We start from the raw sequence: 14,909 nt of genomic DNA on the forward strand, positions 1-14,909 counted from the left end.
TATTTGAATAAATTGTTTGGGGAAAGAGGGGTTGAATGATTAAAAGTGACAGCAGCTTAGATAATCCAATGGTTTTTAAATCCAAAAATACTAAAAATACATATTAGATCCATTTAAGTTGATTTTTTTTTGTATATGATGTAAGGTGAGGTTCAGATTCATTGTTTTGCATATGGATGTTCAGTTGTCCCAACACCATTTGTTGAGAAGACCGGTCTCTCTCTTTTGAATTGTCTTCTGAAAAATGAGTTGCCCATAATGTGTGAGTTTTATTTCTGGATTCTTAGTTCTGTTGTGTTGATCTGTACATGTTGATCCTTGCCAGGACCACAGCGTCTTGATACTGTAGCTTCTCAGTGAGTTTTGAAATTAGGAAATATGAATCCTCCAGCTTCCTTCTTTTTCAAGATTGTTTTGGCGGTTCTGGGTCGGTTATATTCCCAGATGATTTCTTGCAAAGTTGTGAAGAAGCCTACTGGAATTACGTTAAATCTTTACATCATTGTGGGGAATATTGCCGTCTGAAAATATTAAGGTCTATTTAGGTCTTTAATTTCTTTCAGTGATGTTTTGTCCTTTTCAGTGTACAAGTCTTAAGCTTCTTTTGTTGCATTTATTGTTTTTTTTGTACAAGTCAGGTCATGTGTGAATAGTTATATTTTTTCCTTCCCATCCTTTTTTGCTTATTTTCTCTAGTGTGAACCTGCAGTCTGATGTTGGATAGAAATGGCCAGAGCAGACGTTCTTGTTTTGTTCTTGAATTTAGAAGAAAGGTACCTAGTGTTTCACCAGTAAGTGTGGTGTTAGCTGTGGGTTTCCATAGATACCCTTCAGGTTGAGGTTTCCTTACCTTTCATCTAGTTAGTTGTACATTTTATCATGAAAGTATTTTGTCAAATGTTTTGTGTGTATCACTTGAGGTGATCGTGTGGTTTTTGTTTATTTTGTTTATGTATATTAAGTCAAATTCGGATGTTAAATCTTGCATTCACTTGGTCTTTGTGTATACTACTTTTTATATGTTGCTGAATTCATTTTGCTAGTATTTATATTGTCTTTAATAGTCTGAAAGCAGTTACGTTATGCGGATTTTTGTGTCTGCATTCCTAAGGGATATTGTTCTTGTGTTCTTTTTGTCTGGTTTTGATTATCAGGGTAATAAGGGCTTCATACAGTGAATTGATAAGTGTTCTTTCCCTTTCCTCTTCTAATTTTCCTTAGAAAGATTGGTGTCAATTCTTAAAACGTTCCGTAGAGTTAATAAGCAGTGCCATCTGGTCCTGAGCTTTTTCTTGTGGGCAGGTTTTAATTACAGATTCAGTATCTTGTTACAGATCTAGGCAGATTTTCTTTTTTTAAGATTTTTTTTTTTAATTCATTTGCGACACAGCAGAGAGCATGAACAGGGGGAGAGGCGGGGAGAGGCAGGGGGAGAGGCAGAGGGAGAGGGAGAAGCAGGCTCCCCGCTGAGCCAGGAGCCCAACATGGGGCTCAATCCCAGGACCCTGGGATCATGACCTGAGCCGAAGGCAGACGCTCAACGAACTGAGCCACCCAGGCACCCCGAGATTTTTAATTTTAAGTGATCTGTACACCCAACATGGGACTCTAACTTTTAACCCTGAGATCAGGAGTCCTATGACTCCACCGACTGAGCCAGCCAGATATCCCTAGGCAGATTTTCTTTATTTTTCTTTTCAATCAAGTTTTGGTAGTTTGTGTTTTTTCTAGGAATTTGCCCATTTTGTTCCTTTATACTATATCCTTATTTTTCTCATTTCTCTAAGGTTGGTAGTAAAATCCTCTTTCAGTTCCTGATTTTAGTAATTTGAATCTCCCTTCCTCCCTCACCACCCCTTTCTTGTCATTGTGGCTAAATGTATGTTAATTTTGTTAACCTTTTTCAAAGAAGCAACTTTTGGTTTTGTTTTTCTTTATTGTTTTTCTATTTTCCATTTATTTCAGCTTATTTTGAGTTTAGTTTGAATTTTTTAAAACTTACTAAGATGGAAAGTTTGGTTTTCTATTTGAGATTGTTCTTGTTTAATTGGGATGTTTATGGCTTTGAATTTCCACACATGAAATGCTTTAAGTTTGGTATTACGTGTTTTTGTTTTCATCTGAAAGTATTTTGTAATTTCCTTTGACCCATAAGAGTATGTTTTATTTAATTTCTACATATTTGGGAATTATGTAGTTTTTCTTTTGTTAACTGCTTTTTATTCAGTTGTGAGTGGAGAACATGCTTTATATGATCTTATAATCTCTTGAAATTTATTGAGACTTATCATATGGCCTAATGTGATCTATCCTGGAGAATTTTCCATGTGCCCTTGAGAAGGATGTGTATAGTCTGCTGTTGGGTATAGTGTTCTGTATAGGTTTTTTAGGATTAGGTGGTTTTATAGTGTTGTTGAAGTCTTCTATTCCTTGTTTAACTGCTCTGTGGTTCTATCCGTTATTTTTTTAAAATTGAGGTATAATTGACGTGTCAGTTTGTGTATGTGTTGATTTGGTACATTTATATATTACAGTATACAGTTATTACAGTAGTGTCAGCTAACACCTCTGTCATATCACGTAACATTTCTTTTTTTCTGGTGGGTACAATTAAGATCTTGTCTCTTAGTGACTTTGAAGTGTATAATATAGTATTGCTGACTATCAGTTATGGAAAGTAGGGTATAGAAGCCTCCAACTATTTTTGAGTTGTCTATTTCTCCCTTCAGTTTTCCCTTCATGTGTTTGGGGGCTCTGTTTTTAAAGGTATGTATCCTTATGATTATTATATGTCTTCCTGTAAGAAGGATTGGCCTTTTTATTATAAAATGCTTTTCTTAGTTCCTGTTAATTTCTTAATGGCTACATTTTGTCTGATGTTAGTAGAGCCAATGTAGTTCTCTTTTTGTTACTGTTTGCATGGTATCTTTTTTCATCTTTAGATTAAGACACCTGTAACTTGAGTTACAGGTGTCTTAATCTAAAGTGTGAGTCACTTCTGGACAACATACAGTTGGATTATTTTTTTTAAATCCATTTGACCATCTCTTTTAATTGGAGTATTTAATGTATTTGTATTTAATGTGATTACTGATAAGGTAATTTATTCATGTCACCTCATATTTTTCTGAAATATTTTATGTCTGTTTTGTTCTTTCATTCCTCTGTTACTGCCTCCTTTACTGTTAAATAGATACCTTGTAGTATATCATCTTAATTCCCTTGTTACTTTGTATATATGCTTTTATTTTTTTCCCTTTGTAGTTAACCTTTAAAATTAACATTTATCTTAAAAAAACAATTCTGATTAATAACAACTGAATGTCAATAGAAAGCAAAAATTTACTCATATAGCTGAGTTCCCTTTCTCTTCATTGGGCTGCTATTGTTAGATTACACCTCTCTACATAGTGTTCCCATCAAAAAAGGTATAATTATTATCTTGTGTAGTAATTGTCCTTTAACTCAAGTAGGAGATAGGTCTCTGGCGAGCTGTGGACGCTGGTCTCTGTTCTGCAGGATGGAGTTTGTTAAAATTATCAAGAGTAAGGCTTGCTTCAAGAGATACCAAGTAAAAGTTGGAAGACGAGAGGGTAAAACTGATTACTATGCTCAGAAACGCTTGGTAATTTAGGATAAAAATAAGCAACACATCCAAATATAGAATGATAGTTTAAGTAACCAACAGAGATATCATTTGTCATATTGCTTATGCCGGCATAGAAGAAGATAACCATTTTTGCAGCTTATGCTCATGAACTCCGAAAGTATAGTGTGAAGGCGGACCTGACAAATTACGCTACAGCATATTGTACTGGCCTGCTGCTGGCCTGCAGACTTCAAGATCTGTGAAGGCCAGGTGGAGGTGACTGGAGATGAATACAATGTGGAAAGCATTTGATGGTTAACCTGGTGTCTTCACCTGCTATTTGGATGCAAAGCTGTCCAGAGCTGCTACTGGAAATAAAGTTTTTGTGGCCCTTAAGGGATCTGTGGATGGAAGCTTGTCTGTCCGTCATAGTACCAAACAATTCCCTGGTTATGATTTGGAAAGCAAGGGATTCAATGCAGAAGCACATCATGACGTTGCAGATTATATGCATTACCAAATGGAAGAAGATGAAGATAATTACATGAAACAATTCTCAGGTTGCCTGGCTGGCTCAGTCAGTGGAGCATGTGACTCTTGATCTCAGAGCTATAATTTCTTTCTTTCTTTTTTTAAGATTTTATTTATTCATGAGAGAGAGAGAGGCAGAGGGAGAAGCAGGCTCCCAAGGAGCAGGGAGCCTGATGTGGGACTTGATCCCAGGACTCTGGGATCATGACCTGAGCCGAAAGCAGATGCTTAACCATCTGAGCCACCTAGGCGCCCTCGGGGCTATAATTTCAAGCCCCACATTGGGTGTGGAGATTACTTAAAAAAGTAAAAGAAAATTCTCTCAATACATAAGGAACAAAGTAACTCTAAACATGGTAGAGAAGGTATGTAAGAACTCTCATGCTGCTGTACGAGAGAATCCAGTCTATGAGAAGAAACCTAAGAAAGAAGTTACAAAGAAAGGTGGAACTGTCCCAAAATGTCTCTTGCCCTGAAGAAAGATGAGGTAGCTCAAAAGAACACAAGCTTTTGTAGAGCTCAGGAGCGAGCCACTGAGAGTTAATAAACCAAACCATAATTTCTATGAAGATTTTTCGGCTAAAGACAATAATAAACTTATTCATCAAGCCAAAAGAGAGAAAGATCAAGGAGGAGATAAAAAGATAGAAATAACAAGAACAACAACAACAAAACATACCGTGTTTTATATTTATCTCTGTCACTTTTCTGGTGCTCTTGTTTCGTATGAACTCAGGGTATTATGCAGTGTCCTTTGTTTCAGCTTAAAGGATTCCCTTTATTTCTTGTTAGGGTGGGTCTTTTAAGAATGAATTCCCTTAGTTTTGGTTTAACTAGGACTGTCTTTCTCCTTTGTATTTGGAGGATAGTTTCTATAATATAGGATTCTTTAGAGTTCTTTGAATATGCCATTCCAGGGCCTTTTTTTTTTGAGGCTCCCTTGTATGCATTAAGTTGCCTCCTTGCCATTAAGCTGCTCTCATTGTCTTTTTTTCTTTCAACAGTTTGATTATGTTGTTTCTAGGTTTGGACTTTTTTTGTGTTTATATTACTTGGAGTTTGTTCAGCTTCTTAGGAATGTAGATTAATGGTTTTCATCACATTCAGGAAGTTTTCAGCTGTTACTTCCACAAATACTCTTTTTGCCCCCTTTCCATCTCATCTCTCCCTCTGGGACTCCCATTATATATGTTGGTACATTTGCTAGTGTTCCACCTGTCTCTGAGTTTATTTTTTTCTTTCAATTTTATAGGCTGGATAATCGTAGCTATTTTCAAGTTCATGTGTTCTTTTTTACCTCCATGAATCTGTTCTTGGGAACCTGTAGTGAAATTGTCAGTTATTACATTTTTCCTTTCTTTTCCTTCCTTCCTTTCCTTTTCTCTTTTCTTTCTTTTTTATTAAAGATTTTATTTATTTGGGGGGGAAGAGAAGAGCAGAGGGAGAGGGGGACCCCGCTGCTGAGCAGGGAGCACGATTTGGGGCTCGGTCCCAGGACCCTGGGATCATGACCTGAGCCAAAGGCAGACGCTTAACTGGCTGAGTCACCTAGGCACCCCAGTTATTACATTTTTCAACTTTAAAAGAAATTCTTTTTTTAAAATATTACTTACTTAAGCAATTTCTATACACATTGTAATGCTCAAACCCATGACCCTGAGATCAAGAGTTGCACACTCTTCCAACTGAGCCAGATGCCCCAAGAAATAATAATTTCTATTGACATGCTCTATCTTGAGGAACTTTTTTTTTTTTAAGATTTATTTATTTCAGAGAGAGTGAGTGTGTGTGTTCAAGTTGGGGAAGGGGCAGAAGGATAGGGAGAGAGACTCCCGAGCAGATTCTGTGTCGAGCCCGATGTGTAGGGGTCAGTCCCACAACCCGAGATCATGACCTGAGCCGAAAGTAAGAGTTAGATGCCCATCTGACTGAGCCACCCAGGTCCCCGTCTCCCCATGTAGCATTTTAATTTTTAAGCAATGTCTACACCAATGGGGGGCTAAAACTCAAAACCCTGCGATCAGGTGTTGTATGATCCACCAACTGAGCCAACCAGCTGCCCCTTGAGGGGCATCTTTTTAAAGTTTTTCTTGTAGTTTTTTTTTTTAACATGCTTTACTTCAGTTTTCGGAATGTAGCTGATATAGCTGATTTAAAGTCTTTGTCTACGAAGTCCAGCATCTCTTTTTCTCAGGACAGTTTCTGTTGATACCATTTTATTGCTGTGCGCAGGCCATGCTTTATTGTGTTTTTTGTATGTCTTGTAATTTGTGGTTGAAAACTGGTAAGTTTAAATAATGCGGCAGTTCTTGAAATCAGGTTCTCCCCCCCATCACCTTGATTTTTTGTTTTGTTGCTTTTTTTCTTTTGTTTAGAGACTGTGCAGAACTATTTCTGTAGTGTCTGTATTCTTTTTTGTCCCGTTAGGCCACTGACATCTATGTTTGGGTAGCCTTGTGGTCAGCTAAGACTTGGGTGATTTTCTTAAATGCCAGGATCGGTTAAGTTAACTCTTAATCCTGTGGTTTTGTGTGCATACTGGGGCACATCTTAACACTAAGCCAATCACTTGACAACTCCTTGTTAGCCTTCACTTCCTTCACGTTAGCCTGAATGTCAGCTTGAGGTGAGAGCTTGGTCCTTTTCAAGTCTTTTTTTGGGAATACCGCAGATTCATGTATTGGCAGTGCTCTACACATGTCCGAGGACTGCTTGATTCCCTGGGAAAATGAGAGTTCTCAGTTTCACCCATGGGAATCTTATTCCCCAAATGTTCCTTTTAAGCTTTTTGGTTAACCTATTGTTTGCTCAAACTATTATCTTCACCTCAGGCAGCCAGAAAATTAAAACAATTACCTTTAAATGTATGTAACAAATACCTCATGAGGAAAAGGCTGTTTGTGCTTGGCCAGCTCTTAGGTCAGATAGAGATAATCTTGCTGTTGTGGTCTCACAGGGAACCTCTCTTGAAATAATGACAGCTCTCTAAGACTGAGGCTTTGAAGATGTTTCCAGCCAGTTCTGAGCCCTGTCCTGTGGCTGTCAGGCTGCTGGTTTTCTCTCTGTGGGCTATTAGTTGTCAAGGTTGCTGTCCAGCTGGAGAGGGTGCATGGGAGTAAAGCAAATTGAGATGCCAGAAAGCTTGCTTTTATTACCAAGATCCAGTCTTTCTGGAATAAAAACTCTGGATTGTTTAAAAAAAAAAACCCTCTGGATTGTTATAAGCCTTTTTGTCTTCAGAGTTCTGATACAGTTGATTCTGATAATTTTTGTCACTTTGCTAGTTGCTTTTATGGAGGAGAGAATATTTGGAGGTCTTTTTACTCCACCATTTGCTTGTGTACTGTGTATTTTTTTTTTGTAAGTTCTGAAGCATAATAAACACCTGTGAGTCTGCTGTGTAGCTTAAACCATAACATTTTTGGAGCTAACTTTGTCTTCCTCTCCAGTCCTGTTTCTTAACCTTTCCCATGTAGATCTTGAATTTTATTTGGCTTTTCTGTGCTTTTTAAAAAATGTACACACACATATCCCTGTAACTGGGTGTCTCAACCAGGGAATATTTTGCTCCCTCAGAGGCAGTTGATACTGTTATTGACTGTTACAAGTAGAGAGAAGTGTGCTATTGGCATCTAGCAGGTAAAGGCCAGGATTGCTGTTAAACATTTTACAGTCCACAGTAGAGCCTACCAGAACAAAGAATTATCCAGTCCCTAGTGCTGATAGTGCAACAGTTGAGAAACCCTGCTCTGTAAGTTCTTAATGTTCTAAAATTTAAAGTTTATGAGTGTTGCCTTTCACATTTGTATATTGTAATCCATCTGGAATTAAATAATCTGGAATTAAATACTGGAAATTTAAGGGCATATTGAAATTGGATAAAATGTTTTGTGTTTATGTGTAAGGAAGTAGTTTACCCAACTCTAGGTTCCAATTTCTTTTTCTTCCTTCCTTCCTTCCTTCCTTTCTTTCTTCTTTCTCTTCTCTTCTCTTCTCTTTTTTCTTTTGATTTCATTTATTTGACGGAGAGCACAAGTGGTGGGAGTGGCAGAGGGAGAGGGAGAAGGAGAAGCAGACCCCCTGCCCAGCAGGGAGCCCGATGCGGTTCGATCCCAGGACACTGGGATCATGACCTAAGCCGAAGGCAGTCGCTTAACCAACTGAGCCACCCAGGCGCCCCTAGGTTCTAATTTCTTTTGTTGATGTATTAGAAGAACCTATCTTCTTGAAGAATTTAATGAAATAATGCATGTAAAATGCCAAAGAAGGAAAGTTCTTCCACTTAATTAATACAGAAATAATTATGATGGAGTTATAAACTTTAGTGGATGTTAAAAGTTGTGAGAGAATGTTTGAGGAGCAGGACAGTCACCTAATTTCAGACTGTCTCCCCACAAACTACTGTACAATAACAAAGGGGGAAAGTAGTAACATTTCAGTGGAGAAGCCTGGCATATGTCACATTAATTTATTGATCAAAAGTGATCACCAGCTATCTAAATCATATGCCTCCTAATAAAACACACTGAAGGGGCATCTAGCTGGCTCAGAAGAGCATGTGACTCTTGTTCTTGGGGTGTTGTGAGTTTAAGCCCCACATTGGGTGTAGAGATTACTTAAAACAGTAATAAAAATAAAAAATAAAATGCACTGAGAAGAATATAATGTAACTTACGTAGTAGTCCTGCAACAAATGTATCTAAAATCTAAGGTATCAGACAAACTCAGATCAAAGGATACTGTATAAAATACCTATTTTAAAAAATCAAGTTCAAGAAAGACAAATAACACCTGATGAATTTCTCCGGTTTAAAGAAGCTAAAGAGGGGCACCTGGGTGGCTCAGTTGGTTAAGCGACTGCCTTTGGCTCAGGTCATGATCCTGGAGTCCTGGGATCGAGTCCCACATCGGGCTCCCGGCTCAGCGGGGAGCCTGCTTCTCCCTCTGACACTCTCCCCTCTCATGCTGTTTCTCTCTCTCTCTCTCTCTCTCTCTCCCTCCCTCTCTCAAGTAAATAAATAAATAAAATCTTAAAAAATAAAGCTAAAGAGGTGACAACTCAATGCAGTGGATTGGATCATGACGCAGGGAAAAAATACCAGTGAGTACATTGTGGGAATAATTGATGTAATTTGAATATGGCCTATTTTATTTGTGTTAAACTTCCTGATATTTATTATTCTACATGGTAATATAAGAAAATGCCCTTGTTCTTAGGAAAAAGGTAGTGAAATATTTAGGGACAAAAGATAGCATCCTCATGGATACTTTTTGGAGGAGAGTACAGAAAGAATGGCTAAACAAATTGGGCAAAATGTAACTAATGGGAGTTCCTAATATTCTGGCCTCTAAGTTTGAAATTGTGTCAAACATAAGAAAGTTTTTTCAAATAGTAAGGACTGTTTTAATTAACCATAGTTTATCGATCTAAGATAGCCACCGTTTAATGTTTTAACATCTGAAAGGAGTCATATCGTTAGTGACATCTCAACGGTTATAATTAGCTGAGTTATTTCCTTTTTGTGTAATACATAAAATAATGTGTCTTAGAATTGAAGGCATTTTGTATTCAGTGCAACATAATGATGATTATTTACTAGTGGAAGCCATTAACCCAGGGCCTAGGTGTCTTTGGAATGATTTCTTTTTTAATTAAAAGGGTTTTTTGTGGCTCTTACCCCACCTTGTTCTTGTCTTCTATGGTAACCATTTTCTTTTATATTTTGGGGTTATCTTTGCATTTAAAAAAAGTATTTGTATTTTTCCTCTTTACTGTAGAAAAGGGAGTATATTATATACTCTATTGCAAAATGCTTTCATTTGATCATATATCCTAGAGTTCACTCCATAGAATCAAAGAGCTTCCTTATTTCTTGTAAATGCTGTGTAGTACTTCATTGAATAGATGCTTGTGCTTTAGTAAACCAGTTTCCTATTGGTGGACATTCTGATTATTTTTTTCTATGTATCATAAATAGTGTTGCAGTAAATAAGTGTTTTGTATCCATCATCTTTGCCAGTATATATTTGGACCATTAGAAGTAGAAGTATTTGATTAAAGGGAAATGCATTTGTTCTTTTGTTAGGTACTGGAAAATTTCCCTCCATAGGAAGTTTTCCATTCTGTGTAACCACCAGCAGTGAAAATGTCTTCCCCATAGCCTTGGTAATGGAGTATTTGCTAATCTTAAAGATGAAAGTGGTATGTCCACTTTTTTAATTGCAGGGGAGTAGGTATGGTATTTTGAACCTACATACATAGAGGCTAGGGAGAGTTAGTCATGTCTTTTCTATTTGAAATGTCTTTGCAGCATCTTTCGGAAATTAAGTTTTGATTCTTATTACTAAGTAAATAAGTAGACTCACACTTTTAGTACTTGACATCTCCCTCTTCTTTTCCATGATCTGTTAATAATTTTTTTCTTCCTTGCTTTCTTTAATGGATGAAAAAAACAACTCATTGTTCATTTATTTATTTATTTATTTTAAAAGATTTTATTTATTTGAGAGAGAATGAGAGACAGAGAGCACAAGAGGGAAGAGGGGAAGAGGGTCAGAGGGAGAAGCAGACTCCCCACTGAGCAGGGAGCCCGATGTGGGACTCGATCCCGGGACTCCAGTATCATGACCTGAGCCGAAGGCAGTCGCCTAACCAACTGAGCCACCCGGGCGCCCCCAACTCATTGTTCATTTAAAGTCGTAATCTGTATTGGAGCCACTGTGTCTTTTATATTGGCATAAGCAAGAATTTTGTAGATTGTCTGTAGTGATTTAATGTACAGTTTTATCTTTTTTTTCCACACGTGAAATAATCGTCTTCTCTGAGTGACTACTTTTACTTCTTGATGCCAGTAGTAAGATTTCTGAATTTAGGAGGAAAGATTTAAGATGGTATCAAAATTGTGTAGAGTTCAGGAGTGCCGTTTCTACAGTTTTAGGAGGCAGTAACACCTTAAGATAGGAAGGTGGGTTTTTCATTAAATAAACATTTATCCTACTTGACATTGTAGAAGTCAGTTCTTCAAGTGCTTGTAAAGTGTAGTGACTACATGTGTATGGTATTTTTTACCTGTACTTAAATAAATGTTTTGTCTTTATGAGAAACTAGTATTAAGTTTTCTTATCTGTTTGCTTTGATATGTCTAGGTTTGGGCATAATTTTTGACAAAGTGGTTGAGGATATGTAATGTTTCTTGGAGTGTTGTAAAATATATTTGTTGTTCCATACACAAGGTTTAGTTTCAGGGGTATAGATTAGATATCTCCAAAAGAGAGCCAGTGTTCAGAAAATTCTCCTGTTTAGTGATGGATGCAAAGACATGGGGTATGCTGGAAATTTAGCCATATGTTCTAGCAGGTTTTCTTTTCTTTTTAATTTTTTTAAATTTATTTTTGACAGAGAGCGAGCACAAGCAGAAGGTAGAGGCAGAGGGAGAAGCAGGCTCCCCGCTGAGCAGGGACCCCGATGCGGGGCTCGATCCCAGGACCATGAGATCATGACCTGAGCCGAAGGCAGATGCTTAACCAACTGAGCCACCCAGGTGCCCCTAGCAGGTTTTCTTTATTAGAAAATCAGGTTTGGGGGTACCTGGGTGGCTCAGTTGGTTAAGCATCTGACTCTTGATCTCAGTTCAGGTCTTGATCTCAGGGTCGTGAGTTCAAGCCCCACATTGGGCTCCATGTTGGTCATGGAGCCTACTTAAAAAACAAGAAAAAGAAAATCAGGTTTGTTTCTTTAGGTGTTCTGAGTAACAGTAAGTGATATTTTTCATTTTTCTTCTGTCTTTAGGAGTGTTTCTCAGGAGTTATCAGAAACCATCCTCACCATGGTAGCCAATTGCAGTAATGTTATGAACAAGGCCAGACAGCCACCACCTGGAGTTATGCCAAAAGGACGCCCTCCTAGTGCTAGCAGCTTAGATGCCATTTCTCCTGTTCAGGTAAATTAATACTACAACTGGTACATCTGTGTTTGTTCATAGACTTGGACTAGAATAAACTTCTACATCATTAGTAATCTCTCAAAGGAAAATTTGTCTAAATCTGTCACCTTATAGATAACCTGCATGTCTAGTATCCACTACTACATTTTAAAGGAGATCCATAAATAGGCATTATAGTTGAGGATAGACTTTAATCATTAAATAGAACGTGACTCTGAGAGGAAAGATACAAAACAACTTATTTAGGTAAATGATAAGGGCTTCTTTTTAAAATAAGAATAACTTGAGAAATAAGCACTGCCTTTGAACCTGATGTGTCTTGTTTGTAGCTTCACGGGCCAAGCAACAGTGCTAGAGCATAAGGACTTGTTATAACTGGGGCTCTTCAGCTCTCAACTGAACTGCTCTTTTAAAAACAAGGTACATTTAAGTTACTCCCTGACACCAACCACACCCCCCTTCTCTCTGGGAGCAACATATTCCGCTTCTGTTTTCATCTGCATTGATTGGCAGATTGGGGTTTAAGAAAAGAATGTTTAGTGATTCTTCGGGGGCCACTTTATAAAAGGCATTTTGTGTAGCATTTTCTGTGTCTTGAAGGTCTGAAATAATGCCACAAACTAAGAAGCTTGAAAGTGCAGTTATTAGATATTTTAAAAAAGATCTTTTGGTGAATAGCATACCTTGTTTTTTGTTTTAAATTAGAGCTGATCTCCTCCAACCCTCAAGATCTTCACATTTTAAGTAGATTTATTTGTTTTGACTGGAAGATTTATTTCTAATTCCTAAGCTTTTGTGTTGAAAGCTAAAGAACGTAGTTTGAGAGATTCCTTCTGTTGTAAAGGGGCTTATTGGAAATTTTGAAGACCTAATTTAACAACTGTCCTGTGTCACTACTAAGTGCTTAGTGCTGTGGTTGCAGGGCGATTCACCTTAAATGTTATTCTTGAAGTTTTGTATCCCTCATATTATGGCTCTGGTACTTTGGCAGAGGCTAACTCTTGAAACCTACTCCGAGAATAGTAAAAAAAAAATGAGTAGCACAGTTGATTTGAGGATTTAGGTATCATGATGATTGCTCGGGGTTTTGCAGTTTATTAAGCATATGAAGAGCTAAAGATTTCTTTACCTGTGTCATGTGTCTGTATGTTCTTGAAGTATGTTTAATACATCTTTATAATGTTTTTCTTTAGATTGACCCTCTTGCTGGAATGGCATCTCTTAGTATAGGTGGTTCAGCTGCCCCTCACACCCAGAGTATGCAGGGTTTTCCTCCAAATTTGGGTTCTGCATTCAGTACCCCTCAGTCACCAGCAAAAGCATTTCCACCCCTTTCAACCCCAAATCAGACAACTGCATTCAGTGGTATTGGAGGACTTTCATCACAGCTTCCAGGTAAGGGGGGGGGACAGTGGTGGATGAGAGTGCAGATTATTTGTAAATCTCATTGTGCTATAGTGTGGGGTAAGGTGTTTGGAGTCACTGTGATAATGAAAGCTGTTTAAATTGTAAAGTTGTTTCAATCTTCAAAGCTGGGAGGATAAAATATTAATTGATTCAGATTATAAAGATTCCATATTACCAAATGCTAGTATAAACAGTAACAAGTGTGTTAATCACATTCTGAAAGATAGAGGTTTAGATAAAGAATTCACAGCTTTATGAATCATTCAGTAAATAATAAAGGTAGGAAATATTTCACGTATCAGCTTTAGTATATGTCCTGCTTCATTGCACCTCACCTACCTTGAAAATGATAGTAAATCCCTAAAACTTTTTTAGTTATTTCAAATATTTTGGCTTTGAACTTCATATTGAAGTAAAGGTTACATTTTTTCCCCTCTCTTTTACCCATTTGTTTCTCCTAAGCTATCTGCATCTGTTATCTTCAGGGTATAAGTTTTAATGTACAAAAATTTAAGGACTGAAAGTGTAATGACTCTGTAACCTAATTAACAGTGCTGCTATATGGCTCTAGCCTTGCTTGATTTATTTAAGTCAAAATTAACTTCCTTCATAAGGCCTTGTCTATTATAAATTCCGTTTGCTAGAATTAAGAGGAATAAGCAAGTCCTGGCTCATTGCCAACTGATAGTATGAAATTCTTTAGTTTTTTTTTTTTTTAAAGATTTTATTTATTTATTTGAGAGAGAGAGAATGAGAGCCAGAGAGCACGAGAGGGAAGAGGGTCAGAGGGAGAAGCAAACTCCCTGCTGAGCAGGGAGCCCGATGTGGGACTCGATCCCGGGACTCCAGGATCATGACCTGAGCTGAAGGCAGTTGCTTAACCAACTGAGCCACCCAGGCGCCCTGAAATTCTTTAGTTTTTAATCAGCGATAAAAGCAAACCAATTCTGGGACGCCTGGGTGGTTCAGTCGTTAAGCGAGTATTCCTCACCCCGCATTGGGCTTCCTCCTTAGCGGGAAGCATGCTTCTCCCTCTCCCACTCCCCCTGCTTGTGTTCCCTCTCACTGTGTCTATGTCAAATAAATAAAATCTTAAAAAAAGAACCCAGTTCCTCTTATTTTGAATACCTTACATATCATATCACCTATGAGAATGTAGAATGTTAAAGATTTGCATATTAGTGTTATTAAGAATATGAATACATGAATAATTCTAAATGCTGAAGACATTTTGGTGTTGTCCATTTTTTTTTAATAAGATTTTTCACTTATTTGAGAGAGTGAGCATGTGTGCACGCACAAGCAGTGGTGGGGGCAGTGGGAGAGGGAGAAGCAGACTCCCCGCTGAGTAGGGAGCCTGATACAGGGCTCAATCCCAGGACCCCGTGACCTGAGCAGAAGATAGGCATTTAACCAACTGAGCCACCCCGGCACCCCAT

At 37.8% G+C, this 14,909-nt stretch overlaps 1 protein-coding gene, 1 non-coding gene and 1 pseudogene across 2 annotated transcripts in view; all 3 read left to right on the forward strand.

Annotated features, from left to right (window-relative positions):
* The window catches only part of CNOT1 (CCR4-NOT transcription complex subunit 1), a 113,257-nt gene that overhangs the window by 63,220 nt on the left and 35,128 nt on the right, over nt 1–14,909 (forward strand). Inside the window, 2 exon segments of the mRNA XM_027618770.2 lie at nt 11,910–12,060; nt 13,257–13,458. Coding sequence (XP_027474571.2) covers nt 11,910–12,060; nt 13,257–13,458 — 353 coding nt within the window.
* On the forward strand, nt 3,506–4,664 carry LOC113936001 (annotated as a pseudogene).
* Nucleotides 12,356–12,491, forward strand: LOC113936783. The gene has a single exon (XR_003524358.1). It is a non-coding gene; the product is annotated as a small nucleolar RNA SNORA50 (small nucleolar RNA).

Source organism: Zalophus californianus, chromosome 17, assembly GCF_009762305.2.
Source record: "Zalophus californianus isolate mZalCal1 chromosome 17, mZalCal1.pri.v2, whole genome shotgun sequence".
Taxonomy (NCBI): domain Eukaryota; kingdom Metazoa; phylum Chordata; class Mammalia; order Carnivora; family Otariidae; genus Zalophus; species Zalophus californianus.